Source organism: Anopheles coluzzii, chromosome 3, assembly GCF_943734685.1.
Source record: "Anopheles coluzzii chromosome 3, AcolN3, whole genome shotgun sequence".
Taxonomy (NCBI): domain Eukaryota; kingdom Metazoa; phylum Arthropoda; class Insecta; order Diptera; family Culicidae; genus Anopheles; species Anopheles coluzzii.
The window spans coordinates 61,474,221-61,495,762 of record NC_064671.1 but is presented as its reverse complement, the minus strand read 5'-3'; the positions used below and the strand labels follow the sequence as shown (position 1 = coordinate 61,495,762).

At 41.0% G+C, this 21,542-nt stretch overlaps 1 protein-coding gene across 1 annotated transcript; it reads right to left on the bottom strand.

Moving 5' to 3' along the window:
• Window positions 1-3,290: 3,290 nt before the first annotated feature.
• LOC120959418 (uncharacterized) lies at window positions 3,291-4,294 on the bottom strand. Its single transcript, XM_040382787.2, has 2 exons — window positions 4,034-4,294; window positions 3,291-3,973 (listed from the first exon to the last, which is right to left on the bottom strand). Exons 1-2 carry the CDS (start codon window positions 4,139-4,141, stop codon window positions 3,773-3,775), a joined length of 309 nt encoding a protein of 102 aa, XP_040238721.2. The 5' UTR covers window positions 4,142-4,294; the 3' UTR covers window positions 3,291-3,772.
• Between the last annotated feature and the right edge of the window lie 17,248 nt (window positions 4,295-21,542).

Below are 21,542 nucleotides of genomic sequence, written 5' to 3'. Positions count from 1 at the left end.
CTGCGTTGCCGCAAAACAATCCGAATAGAACTAGACTGATTACTTGTTTCATCTTGCTACCTGTTCGATTATGGCAATCCTCAAACTCTTCATCGTATTTAAAGCCCAAAAAATCCTTCCCCACAGGTGTTTTTCCACTCACTAATAAAACCTGTGCAAATTGGCTCTCGTATGACGCAAATGAAATTGCATGCAAAATAAACAGATATATTTAGTCTCATACATCCGCAGGCACGCGAATTGGGTCACTACGTTACGCAATTATATTCAAGGAGGGATCGAACTAGAGCGTCAAATATAGTCATCTTTTATGGAGACTTTGAGCCAGTTGGCCTCATTTGCCAATTTTATTTTATTTACCTTATACCGAGTTGTGTTGTTTTACTTAAAGATATCACTTGGTTTTATTGAACATTGCTACATTGAACATTGGTTTTATTGAATATTGCTGGTTTATACGCGGTTCTTTACGAAAGATGTTGTGATATGTGATCAAATGAAGTGACACCGAGAACAGCTAGCATGCGACTACACAGTTTTATTGAAATCAGAGTGTATATATACAAAGTTCATGAGGCCGCGTTTACACATAGTTGTTGTGTTTACGTATGGATAGTTCGATACTTGAATTGATACCTTAACACCCCCACACAATTCTAGGATCCTAACTATCCTAACCAAATACCAAAATATAATTCAAACAATCTGATTGATTTACTCCCTCTCCAATCCTAACTTATTACAGAAACCTTTGAAGAGGTTTGGCGATAGACCCTTTGTCATGATATCGGCTTGTTGCATCGATGATGGCATGTATATGATTTCAATCCGTTTTTGTTGTACAAGTTCCATAACAAAATGATATTTTGTATCTACATGCTTGAGCCGCTTTATGTCTTTAGAATCTTCCGCTACTTTCATAGTCGATTGATTGTCCTCATAAAGGGGTACCGGATATGTTATGGACAACCATAAATCTTCTAATACGCGCAACACCCAGATGGTGTGACATGCTCCAGTGCACAAAGCGTTCAACTCTGCTTCTGTTGATGATAATGAAACACTTTGCTGTTTTCTTGTCAACCAACCTACAGTATTTCCGAAAAGTTTCACAATGTACCCAGAAATTGAACGACGATCGGATACGTTGTTTGCCCAATCCGTATCACAATAAATTTGCAAAATCGGTTCATTCCTGTCAGCCCTATATACCATCCTAACATCCAAACTACCTTTTATGTACCTTAAAATGCGTTTTAAATGAATCAAATGTTCCTCGTTAGGACATGATTGAAATTGGCTAAAGAAATTTACTGCCGCTGAAAAATCGGGCCTTGTCGTAACTGACGCATACGTGAGACATCTGATCAGTTCACGATATGGTTTAGATGTTCTCTCACTTTCCTTTCCTTTACTTAATTTCAATCTGTTTTCGATAGGCGTGGATATTGGTTTACACTCGGTCATATTAAATCGTTTTAATAATTTTTCGAAGTATTCCTGCTGAACTATACTCATTAGTCCTGCACCAATATCTCTTTCTATTGTACAATACAATACAATACAATACCTAAAAACGTGCTGACTTCCCTATCATCTTTCATTTCGAATTTCTTTGAACATTTTTGTTTTATTTCTTTAAGTGCATCTAATGAATCACTCACAAGCAAAATGTCGTCAACATACAAAACGAGTATTATTTTTATGGTTCCTTTCTTTTGTGTGTAGAGACACATGTCACTAGCACTACGCACAAACCCTATGCTTGTTAAGAAATTATGAAATTTTTCATTCCACGCACGAGAAGCCTGTTTCAATCCATAGATTGAACGATTCAATCGACAAACCAATCCTTTATCCTTCTCATAGCCTTCAGGCTGCATCATATAAATTTCCTCGGATAAATCACCATTTAAAAAAGCAGTTTTAACATCCATCTGATGGATATGCATTCGTTTTTCGTTTGCTAATGCCAGAATCATACGTAATGTATCTAACTTGGCAACAGGTGAATAGGTTTCAGTATAATCTATACCTGGCTTCTGGGTGAAACCCCTAGCAACCAATCTTCCCGCTTGGCAAAATGTCGCGCGACATGCATGCTTGAAATCGATGCTTGTTAACATTTTATTTCAAGCATCGTGAGTGTCCCAGCGTGAGCGCTGAGCGCACCTCCCCTCATTCTCAATGCCGCGTTTTTGGTTAATCCTCGCTCCCACCCTTTCTTTCCTTCTCCTCAATGGACCCACCATTCCCGTGAGCGTGGACCGATCAAAAAATTCCAGGAAATTCCGACAGTAAGTGTGCAGTTTTTTATTCACAGTACTGTTTGGCAAAATATCAATTCTTGATGGCGCGTACTGGCGATAAAATCGTTGGCTGCTTGCTCCACCAATGGCGCGTGCTGTTGGAAGAGAAACACTTGGTGTTTGTGAAGGAATCCAAGCATGCATGATTGATTCTTCATCATAGTAGTCATATAAATGCTCAATAAAGGTTTAGTTCGCTTTCATCACTAGAAGAGAATAGTCCACATTTACTGCGTTACAACAGGTTATGGGCCCAGACAAACTATTTTAGAAGCAAGTAATATTTGAAATGGATGGCGGAAAGTTTTGTATCGAGAAGCTGCGTAGCGGTGGATATGAAACATGGCGATTCAAAGTCGAAATGTTGCTAGTCCGGGAAAACCTGTGGAAGTTCGTGTCAACGGCCGCCCCTGAACCATTGACCGAAACCTGGAAGGAAGGTGACGCTAAAGCCCGGGCTACGATCGCTCTTCTTGTGGATGACTGCCAGCACCCTTTGATCCGTGACTGCAAGACGGCCAAAGGTACGTGGGATGCACTCCAGAAACATCATCAAAAAACGACGATGTCTACCAAGGTATCGCTCCTGAAGAAACTCTGCAAGGCGGAGTACGACGAGAGCGGTGACATGGAGGCGCATTTGTTTCGAATGGATGAACTTTTCTCAAGTCTGATGAACGCGGGCCAGGAACTGCCCAAGTAGCACAATCTTGTTAAGAAACCGTTAAAAGTATGCCTAAAAGTATTACTTTTAGCTTTCCATACAGCAGTAATTCCAGGGCTTAAAACACTGCGTAACGCTCTCCTGGCTTCGTCAATGTTTCGTTAAAATTTAAAATTTAACCGGTATTTTTAACGAAAAGGATCAAAATTAACGAAAAAATCGACAAGGATGGCAATAGGTTTCTTTCCGTTTTAGTCATCGTGTGTCTATTTCTTCGTTGAGCTATCGTTTTCATTTTTTTATGAATTAAATTAATGTAATTTGTATTTTTAATATTAATTATCCACCATATTGGTTGGATCCTACGGCGGGACATTTGTCGCTATCGTCCCGCAAATGATCCGGCGCGGTGAAGACATCCCGATGGAACTGCTTAACTTCGGTGCGTAAACGAGGGCTACAGCGCGGGGCGTCACGGTGCGGCCTCATTGTACGCGGCAGTTCCATGCCATCTGCTGATAAGGCCTGTGTCGTACTGGACGGCCAGTGTTTCACGATCTAGTGCACCTTGCTGTTTTCATACAACCGACTGAGATCCGTCTCCTGTCCGGATTGTTGTTGTTGTTACTGTCTCCGTAGGCGTCGTTCGATTTCAGTGCCCAAAAGGATGCCTTTAGCGGGAAGAATTCTTCTCGTGCACCATATTTACCGAGGTGCACCATCATTTCACAGCCGCCGCCACCAAACGCTTGCGTGCTCTTGCGCCGCAGGTTCATCAGTATCGCACTAGAGAGCGAGGCTATCCCGGTGGCTGTAGGCGGCCGTCGTACAGCTGTTGACCACCGTCGAGATTATGGAAATGTGGGACAAGGGGCGCATGTTTTGTTGCGGCTAGTGCAGTGCTGACGGTAGTGCACGACCGCGAGGCAGGAACAATATTGGACGGCGTCATTCTCTGTATTTGATGGAGCGGGCGGAACTCTACCACCGAGTTTAAATGCTGCGAGAAATATTAAAAATATAGTTAATGCGATGATAATGGTGATAAAGATACACTAACCTGTTGTACAAGCTTGATAATACACAAATTACAAGCTGTAAAATTTGCGGCTGCTTGCTTTTCTTGTCGCCTTTCATCACACACGAAGCTTGACGAACTTTTTGACATTATGAATGGCGGCGCAGCACATACAGTATGTCTCAAAAAGTATCTTCATCAAGAGCAAATTAATTAAATCAAATAATTTAATGATTTTAAATATAATATATTTTTAGTTTGGAAAATGGTATGCGATGTGTTAATACGTCGAAAATCTCCATCAAAATTAAACAAAATATTTATTCTATTTTCTTTTTAATTGTCATATCAAATAAAGATAAACTGAAATCAAATATTAAACATGTGATTAAAATAATGAAATGTTTTGCAATTAAAATCAGAGTGCTTAATTAAATAAATATTAAAAATAAAATGGTTTTTAAACTCTGCTTAAACTATATAGAAACTACATAGTGTTGACAAAATTTGAATAACACTGTCAGTTATATTGGTCTGAGTCAAAAATAACAAGGTAACGGAACATGTCGTTATGCTGTAACGCAAGCAAATGTCATATTCCCTTAAGAAACTCTATTTGATTTTTAACGGCTTTAAGAAACTGTTAATAATCAAATAGAGTTTCTTAAGGCTACTTGGGTGGATTCGAGCTTGAAAGTGGCCATGGTTCTGAAAAGTATGCCAGAATCCTACGATCATCTCACAACGACGTTGGAAACTCGTTCGGACGACGACCTGACCATGGAATTGGTGAAAAGTAAGCTGTTAGATGAAGCGCAGAAAAGGATGGAGAAATCCCATCAAAGCGAATCCATCTTACGCGTTGGTCCTGAGAAGAAGATTACGTGTCATCGATGTCGAAAACCCGGGCATATGAAACGTGATTGTCCGATGGGATCGAATAATACGCCTACATCTACTACGATGCGTGATTATTCGAGGAAAAATGAAAATTGTTCTTCTTCCGGTGGACAAAGAGAGTCTTTGAAGCCCAAGCCTAAGGGTAAAGTAGCAAAATCTTCTGAATTTTCGTTTACAGTAGGCGTGGTATCCAAGAAACGAGAGCAATCGAAGTCTTGGATAATTGACTCTGGAGCCACCTCACATATGTGTTGCGATCGAGCATTCTTTGATGAGCTCAAACAAAGCACAGGTGTGAGCATCACTCTAGCCGATGGCAATGAGACGGTTGTCAAGGGTGTTGGTTCCGGTCATTTGTACTACTATGACGAAAATGGAGATCGACGGAAGATTACTCTGAACGACGTGTATTATGTCCCGGAATTAGAGTCGAATTTGATTTCTGTTGGAAAACTCGTCAACAAAGGAGCGAAGGTAACGTTTGATGAAACCCGAGGTTGTATAGTGGAATGCGAAGGTATCCTAGCAACGGTTTCTATAGAAAAAGATGGACTGTACCAGTTGAAAAGCAGCATGGAACGAAGCATGAAGGTTGTTCATCACACGAAAGACTGCATTCATTCATGGCATCGCAAGCTAGGGCACCGGGACCCTAACGCAATTCAGCGAGTTGCACGTGAAGGCTTGGCGAAGGGAATTTCTATCAAGAAATGCGACATTTTCCAGACCTGTGAGTGTTGTGTTCAAGGGAAGATTGCTCGAAAACCCTTCCCGCCGATTACGGAACGACAATCAACGAGAGTTTTGGACCTGGTACACACGGACATCTGTGGTCCCATGAATACAGTGACGTCAGGTGGATCACGCTACTTCTTAACAATGATCGATGATTTTAGTCGCTATACAACGGTGTATTTTTTGAAACGAAAATCTGAAGCAGCTGAAGTGATCGAAGAGTATGTCACTATGGTCCATAATCGTTTTGGAAGGAATCCAATTGTCATCCGCTCAGACCAAGGCGGTGAGTACAAAAGCAAACGTTTGGGTCAATTCTATCGGGCCAAAGGAATCGTTCCGCAGTTTACAGCAGGTTACTCCCCGCAACAAAATGGAGTTGCTGAACGAAAAAATCGGACGTTGGTAGAAATGGCTCGCTGCATGTTGATTGATGCGAAACTAGGGTATCGTTTTTGGGCCGAAGCAATCAATGCAGCAGTATATCTCCAAAACATTTCGTCATCGAGGTCTATCGAGAAGACGCCGTTTGAATTATGGTATGGGAAGCAACCGGACTACAGTAATCTGCACATCTTTGGTTGCTCAGCTATTGTTCATGTGCCAGCTGAGAAGCGCAGTAAACTCGATCCAAAGGGGAAGAAGCTTATGTTTGTAGGATATGCTGACAATCATAAAGCGTTTCGTTTTGTAGATCCTACCTCCAATAAGATAACCCTTAGCCGTGATGCGAAGTTTATCGAAATGGAAGATTTCGAACATGCCTCGATTAATCGTTCGAAAAAGACGAATCCTCAAATTGTTGAGTACGAATTCGACGATGATTTGCCTTTCGATGACGATTCTGATTTCGATGACGATGTCGGTTATCGTCTAGAATCTGAAGAAGAAGACAGCACCGATGAAACTCTAATTGAGGAGGAGCTAACGGATACGGATTCCAGTATGTGCGATTCTATGCACGAAGATGACGGTGATGATGGATACACTCTCGAAAGGGCAGCTGAGGAGCTGACGGTTCGACGATCATCCCGTAGCACAAAGGGTGTACCACCTGAACGTTTCCGAGAAACAACTGGAATGGTAAGAATATCCTCAAATGAAAGAATTTTAATCACCCAGGAGTACTGCGAGCCCCGTACATTTGAAGAAGCCATGAGTTGCCCAGATCGAGACTTGTGGAAGCGTGCAATGGAGGAGGAGATCAAGTCCTTGCACGAAAATGCCACATGGGAAATCGCTTCTTTGCCCAAAGACCGCAAAGCTGTGGGCAGTAAGTGGGTTTTTAAAAGAAAGATGGACGGCGACGGCAAAATAGTCCAATACAAGGCAAGACTTGTTGCAAAAGGTTTCAGCCAAGTGTATGGTGCGGACTATGACGAAGTTTTTGCCCCCGTGGCGAAGCAGACCACTTTTCGCACTTTGTTATCAATCGCTGCTAGAAGAAAGTTGATTGTGAAACATGTGGACGTTAAGTCGGCATACTTGTATGGAGACCTGGCAGAGACGATCTATATGAAACAACCGACTGGATTTGAAATTGGTTCAAAAAATGACGTGTGTCTGCTGAAAAAGAGTCTATATGGTTTGAAGCAAGCAGGAAGAGTATGGAACCAAACTATAACCGAAGTGCTTCGGAGTTTGGGGTTCCATTCTTCAGAAGCAGATCCTTGTCTGTTTGTGAAGAACAAGCGTGATCGATGGTCATTCATACTGTTGTATGTGGATTACATGCTTGTTGCTTGCTCTGAGGACAGAGAGTATGAAGACATCGAAACCACTTTGAAACGACATTTTAAGATAACCACCCTGGGCGATGTAAGGAATTATCTGGGTATACGAATTGAACGAGGACAGAATGGGGAATATTTGTTAGATCAAGCCTCGTACATTCGTAGGATTGCTAAAAGATTCGGACAAGAAGATGCAAGACCATCCCGTATCCCAATGGACCCCGGTTACCCGAAAATACAGCAAAAGGAGGAGAAACCAATGCCTCGAAACGACGATTTCCAAAGCTTGGTGGGTGCTTTGCTGTACGTTTCGGTCAACACGCGGCCCGACATTGCCATCAGTGCATCCATCCTCGGGCGCAAGGTGAGCAATCCTTGCCAAGCTGATTGGACGGAAGCCAAGAGAATATTGCGATATCTGAATTCAACAGCAGATCTGAAATTGAAACTTGGTGAAGATGGGCAGCTTGAAGCATACGTTGCTGCCGATTGGGCGGGCGACCATCAAGATCGAAAATCGAACTCGGGATTCATTTTTCATTTAGGTGGACCGATTTCGTGGTCAGCTCGGAAGCAGCAGTGCGTGACCCTTTCCTCGACCGAAGCGGAATATGTCGCTTTAGCGGAGGCCTGACGAGAGCTGCTCTGGTTGCAAAAACTTATGAAAGATGTAGGTGAGAAGACAACTGGACCAATCGTTATCCGTGAAGATAACCAGAGCTGCCTGGCGATGTTGCGAGCCGAAGGGGGATGTAGAAGGACTAAGCACATCGACACCCGGTACAATTTTATCCGGGACCTGGTGAATAACAACGTTATACAGGTTCAATACTGCCCTTCCGAACGTATGATTGCTGACGCGTTGACAAAGCCATTGTCAAAAGTGAAGTTGGAAACTTGCCGTAAGAAGTTGGGACTTCAATCGTTGCAGCTTGAGGAGGAGTGAAGGAATCCAAGCATGCATGATTGATTCTTCATCATAGTAGTCATATAAATGTTCAATAAAGGTTTAGTTCGCTTTCATCACTAGAAGAGAATAGTCCACATTTACTGCGTTACAATAGTTTGATGTGTTTGCCTGAGGAATGAAAGATTAATCGAGCATTAGAATGGTGAACAAAACTAGTACTGTTTAAAACTTACCGATCAAGAAGATATTTAATGTTAAATGGCAACTCTGTATGCCCGATCCATCTGCTTTGATCTGTTATCAGGAGCTTTGGCAATGAAATAGCTAGGTGTGATGGAAAATAATAGAAGAATAAACAAACATTAAAAGCAGTACGATTGTTAGAACACAAACATCATTTGCAAGATTCTTCTTCTTATGCATGCACTTACCCGTAGATCATGTAACAAAACAAACTGCAGTTACGCCTGCGTTGACATCTTTCACGATTTACTTAACCACTTTTCTATTAACATTTAATTATTTTCGTTGCATCTTCCAGCACCAATCCTTCCAAAATGAAATTTGCATTCGTTCTGGCAATGAGTTTCGAACGATCACAACACAGCGCGAGAGTGAAGAACACAAAATAAATGGCACTATGTATAAGTGTTGATCATATGGTCAAAATAGAGTATAATGGAATTTATTTTACATCAAATGAATTTAATTTATTCTGATTTACATTTCAACTATTGTTCTCAGCCTAGTTGTTAATGTTTAAAATTTTGATGAAGTGAAAACATCATTACCAGATAAATAAAACGATAATCGACGCTTTTTGACCATATCGAATTATGATCGTCTTTACACATAGTGTCATCTCTTGCGCTTCAGGGTCTCACGCTCAGAGCAAAAATTCTCGCAACTTCGCAACGGTGGGAGCGTTCAGCTGTGGAGGGCTGGAGGATTGCGAGTGTGTGTCTCATGCACACAGCGAAATTTTGGTCAACACCTCGATGGTGGGAGCGTTTTTCCATGGGATGGGGTAGTGGAGTACGAGTGTGTCGCATGATTCCTTTAAAACTAAGGCCAGGGGTAGCGAGAGGCATCAAAATGAGTTACTCTTTGCCAAGCGGGTATAATTTTCCTACCTTTAGGTGGCTTTACCAGTGTCCAGCTGTCGTTTTTCTGCATCGCTTGCATCTCGCTGTCCATGGCGGATTGCCATTGTCCCCAGTCATCTCTTTTCTTCAGCTCGGAAATCGAGCTTGGGATGTCGTTGACGAAGCTCAGCGCATTGAAAGCATAACCAGCATAACTCATATCGAAATCTGCATGCCACTTGGGAGGTTTTATTTCACGACGAGAAACCTCTTCTTCATCAAAAGATTCTTCATTGTTGTTCACTAATGTCTCATCAGCACTGTTGAAACTAGTTTCAAGAGAATCTGCTTCTAACTCTTCTTCTTGTTCATCATCTTACACAACAACGGGATCAACTTCTTTTGGAATAACCACTTCACTTTCGTCAGGATAGCGCCCACTAGAATTCTCCACAAAGATCACATCACGCGAGCAACTAATACAGTTTTTCTGAGGATTCCAAATTCGATAACCATTTGCGGAATATCCAACAAATATTCCCTTCCATGACTTTGCATCAAACTTTCCACGAAATTGTTTCGGTATATGCACAAAAGCGTCCGATCCAAAAACCTATAGGTTCGCAACGTTGGGTTTCTGCTTATTCCACAACTCATAAGGAGTTTTTCCAATAGCAGCAGCAGGGCTTCGATTTACTAAATAAGCTGCAGTTTGAACTGCCAAACCCCACAACTTTTTGTCAAGGCTTTTGTCTTCCAACATAGAGCGCGCTTTTTCCGCGAGAGTCCTATTCATCCTCTCACTTGTACCGTTTTGTTCAGGCGTGTACGGGTTTGTCCATTCCATTTGTATGCCTCTTTGTTTGCAATACAATTGAAATTCACGACTTTTGTATTCGCCACCGTTGTCGCATCGAAGTTTGGAAACGCGCACACCAAACTTTGCACACACCATGGCCTCATACTCACGGAATTTCTGGTAAACCTCCGCCTTTGTTCTCATCAGGTACACCACAGTGAATTTGCTGCAATCGTCGATGAACGAAACAAAATATCGTTCACCGTTAACCTCATTGTTCTGCATCGGACCACACACGTCCGAGTGCACGAGTTCCAGGATTCTTGACGATTGTTGTCCACTCCGCATAGAAAAAGATTCTCTTGTTTGTTTTGCTGTGATACACGCTTCACACACTTTGTCTTCTTTTCGTGGAACAGCACTGATCGGTAGCCCCAACACCATATTATTTTTCATGAGCACTTGCAAATTTTTCGAATTGAGGTGTCCATACCGACAATGCCACAAATCGTATTCTTCCGGAATTTTACCACTGAACAAAGGACGATTCGATTTTTCTTGATACAGCTCTACTTTATATAGATTTCCACAATTTTCACCGGCCAAAACTAATTCGGAGTTTCTGAACACTTTTATTTCCCCTTTCATAAAAACGACCTTAAAACCTGCGTTTTCCATTTTTCGCACCGATAACAAGTTTACTCTTGCTTCCGGAATGTATAATACATTTTCTAAATTAATTGCACCAGAAATTTTACTGTGCACATTTTTCAAGCGCGAAATGTTTCCCCGGTGAGTAGCTGTAATGCACGCACCTTCTTTTGCCACTGCAATATTCATGGGAAATTCCATTTTGTTAAGCTCGATGAAAATTTCTTTATTGTTCGTAATGTGCTCCGAAACACCCGAATCCACAATCCATGTGGTTATCTCATTATCACTGATTGTCCCAATCATGAAACACGCATCATTTTTTACGTCACTTTTTCGTTCATTTCCTCGCGCATTCGAGACCCTACAGTCCTTTTTCACATGGCCTATTTTACCGCACTTGTGAAACTTTCCAGAAAATCGTTTTTGTTCCTTTCGTCCGACGAACGCCGCCGAAGCCCCACTGTCACTATTCACAAGACGTTCACTTCTTTTACATTCTTCGGCCAACAAACGTTGCTTCACAAAATCAACGCTTAAATCTTTTTCAGGAAGATTTTCCAAGGCTGTGATCAATGGATCATACGAGTCCGGCAAGCTGAGAAAGAGCTGCGAAACGATATCCGCTTCTATCAAATTCGCACCTGCTGTTCGGAGCTGCCGTACCAAATCTTCAAATTCATGAAGATGCGCGCGCATGGAGTTTCCTTCATGCATCCTGAGTCGCCCAAGCTGTTTTCGCAAAATTGTCTGATTAACCACAGATTTCTTTGCATACACTTCATTTAAACACGTCCACATTTGCTTCGCAGTGTTTGCATCACGCACTGTTTCTAAGCATTGATCAGCTAGAAACCCCACTAACAGGCATTTTGCTTTTCGATCCGCAACATCGAATAATTCCTTTTTCTTTTCGTCTTCAGGAACATCATCAGTCAGTGTATGTAACACACTTTCTGCATCCATCACCATTTTTACACGGAAACACCAATTGTCGAAGTTTCCTTCACCGCTATACCACGGAATTCCAAGAATAACTTTTTCCATGGTGACTGAGCCCATAACCTGCTGTGATATGTGATCAAATGAAGTGACACCGAGAACAGCTAGCATGCACAGTTTTATTGAAATCAGAGTGTATATATACAATGTTCATGAGGCCGCGTTTACACATAGTTGTTATGTTTACGTATGGATAGTTCGATACTTGAATTGACAGAATTAAGAAGCGATGCATTAATCCCGAACCCATGTTGAATCTGAAATTTTAAACTTATTCTGGTGCTGGAACTGATTCCATTCCCGTATAGGCGATATAATTAGTCAAGAACCTGATCCTGGAACTGATCCTAACCCCTTAGTGGTCCTTTAACTGAACTTGATCCATACCGATCGTGAATTTGATCCAAATCCCATACCAGATCTGATATATATATTGACCCTATAGGGTAAACGTATCTAGAGTGGTGTAATACCAACAGTGGTGGTATGGCTCTAAAATGCGCTCCATACGATAATTTAGTAACTGAACGATAGCTCATAAACTACTGTGATATTTTTGTGGTTTCCAAAAGCATGTTGCCGAGTCGACTGTCTGATTGCTACTAATCCTTTTATATTTTCGTCATAACCCTGACAGTCCTGCATTTAGGCGCCAACATTCCCGGTCACCAAAAACGAATGTTTTTTAATATTCAGTAATGATTGAATTCATTTTCATATTCCTATTTGATTTCTTAAAATTCCTCATCTTAATTCCACATAATTCCAATAATTGATTTCAATTTACTATTCTATAGGTAAAGGAGCTATTCTATGAATTGACCTACGAATTTCCTTGCCATTTGCGCATTTCAACGTTACTACGTGTAACATCATCCTTTCCTGGGTGTAAATCCACTACTCTTGCCATCGGCCATTTACATACTGCAACATTGTCTTCTTGTAGGATTACTAATCTTCCTGGCTCAATCGATATAGCATTTTTGTTCCACTTTGCTCGCTTCTGCAATGTACTTAAATATTCGCGATGCCAACGATTCCAAATGTGTTGCATGTGTTTTTGTATCAGTCTCCAATGGTTTAATCTGTTTGTTGATACATCTGCGATATCTACCTCCGCGACCGTTTGTAATTGATTCCCTACCAAAAAATGCCCTGGGGTAAGTGCTTCCATATCATTTGGATCTTCTGATATTGCCGTAATTGGTCGAGAATTTAGACATGCTTCTATTTCGGCTAATAAGGTTGATAAATCTTCAAACGTTAAATGCCCTGTACCTAACACGCGCTTTAAATGAAATTTCATAGATTTCACCGCGGCCTCCCACAGACCTCCAAAATGTGGTGCAGCTGGGGTGTAAACTTCCACTTCATGTCTCGTTCGGCGCACCATCCTACAACCTCGTCTTGGTGTGTATCAGAATTTAGTAATTTATACAGTTCGCGCAACTTATTGTTCGCACCTCGGAAGTTTGTGCCGTTATCCGAATGCAATTCCGTAACATGCCCTCTCCTCGCAACGAATCGACGCAGTGCAGCTAAAAATGCAGAAGAGGATAGATTTGATACAAGTTCGATATGAACTGCTTTTGTTACGAAACAAACAAATATTGAAATATAGCCTTTTGTGGGCACCGCCCGTCGGTGTGTGCCCTTTACCATTATCGGTCCTGCGTAGTCCACACCACTAATTGAGAACGGTCTAGCTTGTCTCACCCTCTGCTCTGGAAGATCAGCCATTGGCTGCTGAATCAGTTTTGGTCTACAACGAGTACATTTCACACAGTTGAAAACTGTACGTTTCGCTACATTGCGCGCTCCCACTATCCAAAACCTTAACTGCATAGTGTTTATCATCAGTTGAGCCCCAGCATGACGAAGTATCTTATGGTACTTGTCGGCAATCAACTCTGCAATCCTGTGCTTTCCTGGAATAATAACAGGATGTTTTTGTTCGTCTTTTATGTCGGCGTTTGACAACCGACCTCCTACTCTCATGACATTATCTTTGTCCAGTATTGGTCTAATTGCTCTCAATGGTGATTTTCGCACTACTTGTTGCCCTTGTTTGATACACTCGTATTCAGTTGCATAGACTTCATTTTGAACCAATCGAATGATTGTCTTTTCAGCACGTTTTAGTTCCCTCAACTCAAAATAAGATTTGCGATTGATTCGCTTACGATCGAAGAAACGATGACAATATGCGACAATCCTTTTTAGTTTTGTGAATGAGCCTACTCTATCGCATAGTTTGTTTATAAAACTTTCCTCTTTCACCATACATGTTAATGTAGTTTTCGTTTGTTTTTCTTCTTTCGCTGTCTCACAAATGTTTCCTGACTCTATATTTTTAGGCCAATGTTCTGGGTCTTGGACTAGCCAATCTGGTCCATGCCACCAAAGCTTATCCTCAACAACCTCTTGAAGGATTAGGGGTAGGATTTCTACCTCTCGAAACCGCATCTGCTGGATTATGAATCCCAGGCACATGCCTCCATTCAAATTCTTTTGTTGCATTTTGTATTTGTGATACTCTATTCACCACGAATGTTTTCCAACGACTTGGAGACGATTTCAACCAATAAATTACTGTGCCAGAGTCTGTCCAACAAAATGTTTCGTATTGATCTTCTGTGGCCCTTTTGAGTTTCACCAATAGCTTTTCTAATAAATGAGCTGCGCATAGTTCTAATCTAGCTATTGTGTGTTTTGTAGCTAATGGAGTGACCTTTGATTTCGATACAAATAATCGCGAAACTATTTCCTCTCCATTCGTGCTTCTCACATATACGCAAGCTCCATAACCCTCTTCAGAAGCATCACAAAATCCGTGTATTTGAATATTACGTGCTCCTACTATCGTTACGCAGCTCGGTACTTGTACTTCTTGTAAATGTGTTAACTGCCTCTCAAACAATTCCCACTCTTGTCTCATTTGCTGTGGAATTTCTTCATCCCACCCGTATGAGTCACCATTTTCTCTTTTTAATGACCAAACTCGTTGCATGAATTGTTTTGCTTTTGCTTTAACTGTATCCACAATCCCCAATGGATCATAGATTTTTGCGATTGTTCTTATAATCGATCTTTTTGTATATATCTCACAAGTTTCTGGTTTACTAATTTTTACACCTAGAGTGTCTAAGATCGGATTCCACACAAGTCCTAATGTTGATACTGCACCCTCTCTTGACTTCAATTCAATTACCCTTTATACATTATCAATTTCGGTTTCAGATGGTAATATATGGGGACAATTAGAAGCCCATTTTCGTAAAGGAAACCCACCCATTGCTAACGCTGCCTTGGTTTCTTCGCACAATTGTTTTGCTTCATTCTCTGAATCCACACCAGAAATAAAATCATCCACGTAAAAGTCATTTATACGCGATGCTGCTAGTGGGTATTTTTTCTTATTGTCTTCTAGCACCTGATTTAGGGTTCGTATCGCAAGAAATGGCGCTGATGCCGTTCCGTACGTTATTGTATTAAGCTCATATGTTTTTATTTTTTCGCTTGAATGTGATCTCCAAAGTATTCGTTGGAACTTTCGATCCTCCTCATGAACCCACACTTGTCGGTACATTTTTTCAACATCACCGACCACTGCTATGGCTCTACGTCGCCATTTTAATAAAATATCCGTAGTGTCTTGCTGTATTGTTGGACCTACTTTTAATATATCATTGAGAGATCGACCATTTGACGTTTTGCACGATCCATCAAAAACTACACGACACTTTGTCGTGGTGCTATCTTGCTTGAAAACAGCGTGGTGCGGCATATAGTAACCGTCACTACTATTTTCATTTTCTCTGACATTCATGTGCCCCAAAGTGATATATTCCTGCATAAATGCTTCATATGCTTCCTTCACCTTCGGTTCCCTCTCAAATCTTCTCTCAAGTCCAATCAGCCGCCGTAAGGCTACTTCCTTGGACTCTCCCAATTCCCTCTCCGCCTTGAGTGGTAATCGCACCACGTATCTTCCATTCTCATCACGCCTTGTTGTTGCTAGAAAATGATCTTCGCATTCTCGTTCCTCAACGTTCCACAAATTCTGATCTTGAACTTCTTCGATATTAAAAAATGTGTTCATCAAAGAAGCTATGTCGTTTTCTCCCCCTTGACTAACAATTGTGCAAGCCATTGATTGATTTAAATTATTATGCTTATATGCACCACTCACAATCCAACCTAATTCTGTTTCAAGTAGTGTTGGTAACTCATGATCAAGCTTTATCTTTTTTGCCTTTATCATTTCAACAAAGGTGTCTGCCCCGATCAACATATCTTTTGAGCCCCTTTCATAGAATGTAGGGTCCGCTAATCGAACATCTTTTGGTAACTTCCAACCTCGTATGTCCATTGTCTCGGATGGTAAATCGGTAGCAATTTTTGGCAAAATTAAAAATTCTAAGCATGTTGTGTACTCAGTGGTGAGTGATCAAATGATACCCACAACTGATCCTGCAACTCTCATAATAGCTCCACCCACACCAGCTATCTGTTCACTCACGCGGGCTCTCTTCAATCTGAGTTCTTGTGCCACTCTCTCCGTGATGAAATTTAATTGAGAACCGTTATCGAGTAATGCTCTCACCTTGTATGGCTGATCGTTAACATCTAGAATTACAATTTGCGCGGTAGACAATATAACTGTTTTCTTCGAACAATTTGCTTGAGCCGTAGCAGTTAATCTTGACGTTGACGGAACCACTTCCACTTCAGATAATCTTCCTATCTTACACAGTTTCGAATGGTGCTTTCTTTTACACTGCTGGCACACATACGTCGATCTACACTCACGTGCTGAGTGTCCCTTTCGCAAGCAATTAAAACATAAGCCATGTTTTCTTACTATCTCCTCTCGATTTATCAATGACGCTCTTTGGAATCTCTCACACACATGCAAAGGATGCTGTTCGTTGCACAATGGACACTTGAGATACCCTTTAAATGTATTGTTCGTTTGCTGTACTGGTAATGCCACATTCCTACCATCTCTTCTCGCCTGCCTGCCGGTCACCATGATCGAATTAGCCGAATATTGATTGCAAATATTTTGCGCAGAGCTCTTTAAAATATTCACTCGCTGTTCCAAAAATTCCACTAGATTTTTGTATTCATCTGTTTTGAAATCCACCGAGTACTGCTCCCACGCCACTAAAGTTTTACTGTCCAATTTGTAAAACAATAAACTTGTTAACGGAGTGTCCCACTTGTCGACAGGCTCGTTCAAACGTTCTAACCCTCTGACTAATCTACTTGCTTCGTTCACGATACGTGCCAATTCTTCCGTCGAGTCGGTTTTCATTTTTTCTAGAGAATAGAATGCCTTGAAATATTCCCTTTTTAACACCTTGGAATTACACCTGTTTCCATCTACGTTCGAATCTCGTGCCGTTTGCATCGAATCGCAAACCGTCTGCTTCGAATCGCATGCCACTACGATCGAATGCGTGCACCCATGGTTGAATCGCGTGCCAGTACGGTTGAATCGCGTTCCACTATGGTCGAATCATATGCCACTACGATCGAATTGTGTGCCGCTACCATTGGATTTCTGAAAGCAAGAGCATAGTAAACTGTTTGTTTACGTTTGCAAGCTATATCTTTCTTCGCCGACGGCATTTCGTTTGTAAAATAGTACTAATAAAAGGCAGTTATTCACTGATTACACGTAAAATCCTTGTTATCGACGAATATCGTGGTCCCTTGTTGATGGTAAAATCCTTAAGTTCAACTAATATTCGGTGTTCGTTGTTGATGGTAAAATCCTTGGTTTCAACCAATATTCGTGGGGTTTACCTATAATCAGAGAATAAATCCCTTTTATTAGTATTTTACAAATGAAATGCCGTCGACGAAGAAGGAAACAGCTTTCAAACGTAAACAAACAGTTTACTATGCTCTTGCTTTCAGAAATCCAATGGTAGCGGCACACAATTCGATCGTAGTGGCATATGATTCGACCATAGTGGAACGCGATTCAACCGTACTGGCACGCGATTCAACCATGGGTGCACGCATTCGATCGTAGTGGCATGCGATTCGAAGCAGGCGGTTTGCGATTCGATGCAAATGGCACGAGATTCGAACGTAGATGGAAACAGGTGTATCATAACGTTTTAGCAACGCTTCCCATGTCACGTAATAGTTATCGGCCGTTATTTGCATGTGTTCAAATTGATGCGCAGCATCACCCTTAAGCGCCGATAATAAATATTGCAATTTTAACACTTCAGGCATTTCTGTCGAGTCATGCACCATAGATGAAAATCTGTCTTTGAACGTAAGCCATTTTGTTATTTCACCATCAAAGCTTGGAAGGTCAACCTTAGGAATGCGCAGATGATTTTGAGTTCCTGCACTAATAGTTGTGTTAACCTGTGTAGTGTTCAACCCACTCGACGCCCCATAATGGGAACTATTTTTTAATAAAAATGCCCTTACTTCGTGAGACCGTTTGTTAAATTCACGCCGATCTTTTTGCATGATATCGAACGCTTCCGAATCATCTACCGTTTCGTTGAATGCTTTACGTAATTCCGTGAACTCACCAACCAACTCTTCTAACTGTTCCAACCGACTTGGTATCTGATATGCATCGATGGTTGCATCAAAGGATTTCGTAAACTCTTCGAAATCTTGCAAAGTGTTCATAATTTCTACCCTCTTTAAATTAAACATTTTCACTCGTTTATCTGCTGCTGGCATTTTGCTCCCAATAATTGTTCTTTAGGTACTTCTTAACACAATTTTTAATAAAACGCACAGCAATGAGTTCCGTACCCCTGGAAGTTGTCGACACCTGAACTAATACGCGCGCAGCTTTGGGTGCCAAGTATGGCGCTAGGATAGTCACTCACGCACACCCACTCCACTACTACGGTTGAACGACACTCACGCGTTCGAAAATGTTCTGCGCTGACACTAATTATCCACAAATCATATGCCACTACGATCGAATCGTGTGCCGCTACCATTGGATTTCTGAAAGCAAGAGCATAGTAAACTGTTTGTTTACGTTTTAAAACTGTTTCTTTTTCACCGACGGCATTTAGCTAGTAAAATACTAATAAAAAGGAATTCTCTGATTATAGGTAAATCACGAACATTGATTTATGTAAACCATGGTCCCTTGTTGATGGTAAAATCCTTGTTTTCAAACAAATATTCGGTGTTCGTTGTTGATGGTAAAATAGTTTCAACCAATATTCGTCGGGTTTACCTATAATCAGGGAATAATTCCCTTATATTAGTATTTTAAAAACGAAATGCCGTCGGTGAAGAAAGAAACAGCTTTCAAACGTAAACAAACAGTTTACTATGCTCTTGCTTTCAGAAATCCAATGGTAGCGGCACACGATTCGATCGTAGTGGCATATGATTCGACCATAGTGGAACGCGATTCAACCGTACTGGCACGCGATTCAACCATGGTTGCACGCATTCAATCGTAGTGGCATGCAATTCAAAGCAGGCGGTTTGCAATTCGATAGAAATGGCACGAGATTCAAGCGTAGATGGAAACAGGTTTAAAATACTAATAAAAGGGAATTTTTCCCTGATTATAAGTAAACCCGATGAATATTGGTTGAAACCATGGATTTTACCATCAACAACGAACACCGAATATTAGTTGAAAACAAGGATTTTACCATCAACAAGGGACCATGGTTTGAACCAATATTCGTGATTTACCTATAATCAGAGAATTCCTTTTTATTAGTATTTTAAAAACGAAATGCAGTCGGCGAAGAAGGAAACAGCTTTCAAACGTAAACAAACAGTTTACTATGCTCTTGCTTTCAGAAATCCAATGGTAGTGGCACACGATTCGATCGAAGTGGCATATGATTTGACCATAGTGAAACGCGATTCAACCGTACTGGCACGCGATTCAACCATGGTTGCACGCATTCGATCGTAGTGGCATGCGATTCAAAGCAGGTGGTTTGCGATTCGATGCAAATGGCACGAGATTCGAACGTAGATGGAAACAGGTGTAAATTGAGCCATTCCATTACAGCGATCGAAACACCCCATATTTTGTGAAATTTGTTTGTTTGTTAACGTTTTCCTAAATCCTTAGGATTTCATAACGAAACTCATATTTTTGTTAACGCTTTATATGACCACATAACAGCGCAATTTTTATCGTTTTAACAATGCCTTGATGAAATTTTATTGATTTACTCAAATTCATTGCCTTTTGACCATATTTTCACATTTAATGAGTTTTTTTTGCCATAGTGCCATTATAGTTACGCAAAATAGGGATGTTCCTATAGTGGCCATAGTTATGAAATTAGTGAAAACAGGACATTTTAGATATTTTATGGGATAATGTTAACACTTTGTATTGTTTTTCTTTACAAAAATAAGCAACAGATATGAGTTTCTTCTAAGTAACTAGCTGGCCCAAGAAACTGAGTTATTACGAAAAAAACTAAAATATTCCATTATTGCTTTTTTACTTGGAATAGTTATATCGTGCCCGTATCCCCTCAGGATCCGATCATCGAATGTAAACCGCCAGGCACCATACACCATGTGTCAAAGTGCTGTAACAACAACAATCCTGCTCTTTGTATGGGAGTTAGAAAATCATTATTAAATTAAGTTTAGTGTAACATCTGAACGATTTTTAAGTCTTAATACCTATTCTCATACCACCATAAGGTGTGTGCAAAGTTTCGTTGAAAATGATCCAGCCGTTTCGGAGTTTGCTCGCAACAAACACCGTGACACGAGATTTTTATATACAGTGGAGCGCCGTTTATCCGGGCTTCTCGGGACTTGGCCTCGCCCGGATAAGCGAATAACACGGATAATGAGTCAAATGATATATTTTATCACCAATTCCTGGTTATGTTTTGGAAATTTTTCTTATTTTTTGATAAAAATAACCCAGTTTTTACTAACTTCATGTCTTTCCAAAGAGAATATTTAAAATTTGCCATGCATTACAGTGTTTTTGTTATGACAAAGTGCTCTTATAACCGCTTTTTCAAATATCCTCCTCATAACGCAATGTCACTTTTGTACTGAACTGTCATTTCTCAACAGCACGGATAAACGGAAAGCCGGATAAAAGGTACCCGGATAAACAGCGCTCCACTGTGTATAGATTTACCAAAAGTGAAAACTCATGAGTGAAAAATCGATTTCGAATCAAGCACACTCTTCCTGGCTTGGGTAGACGGCAGTCTTAATACAGTTATTTAGTCAATATTTTTATATCCCAAATTTATAAGTTTTTTACGGTCTAATTATGTAAGAAATCAATATTATGGATGTGATTCTTGCTATTTATACGAAAACAGCTGCAAAACTAAGTTTCATATATGTTGTGTCCGCACAAAACAAACATGAGACGGTGGTGTGTACGGCACAAACAGAATATATTATATTGTCAACTATCTTTGGTATATACATTAAACAGACGCACGTAATGCGGGGAGAGGACAACTGGTCCTGCTCGCGCCGCGATCCTCACTGAGGACGTCACAGGATGACAGCCTTGCTGTCAACAGTGAGCCCTCAGGATGAGGCAGCGGTCTGTCCACAACATCTCCCCGTTTTAATTAAGCCGGTACGGCTTAAGCCAACGCAGCGGTTTTAATGGACTTAAAACCGGAGTGGCAAGCGTACGGCTCAAGTGGCACTGTGTAAAACAGGGGAGAGTGCTGACCGGCCTCTGCGTTAAACGCTCGAATGAGATGAG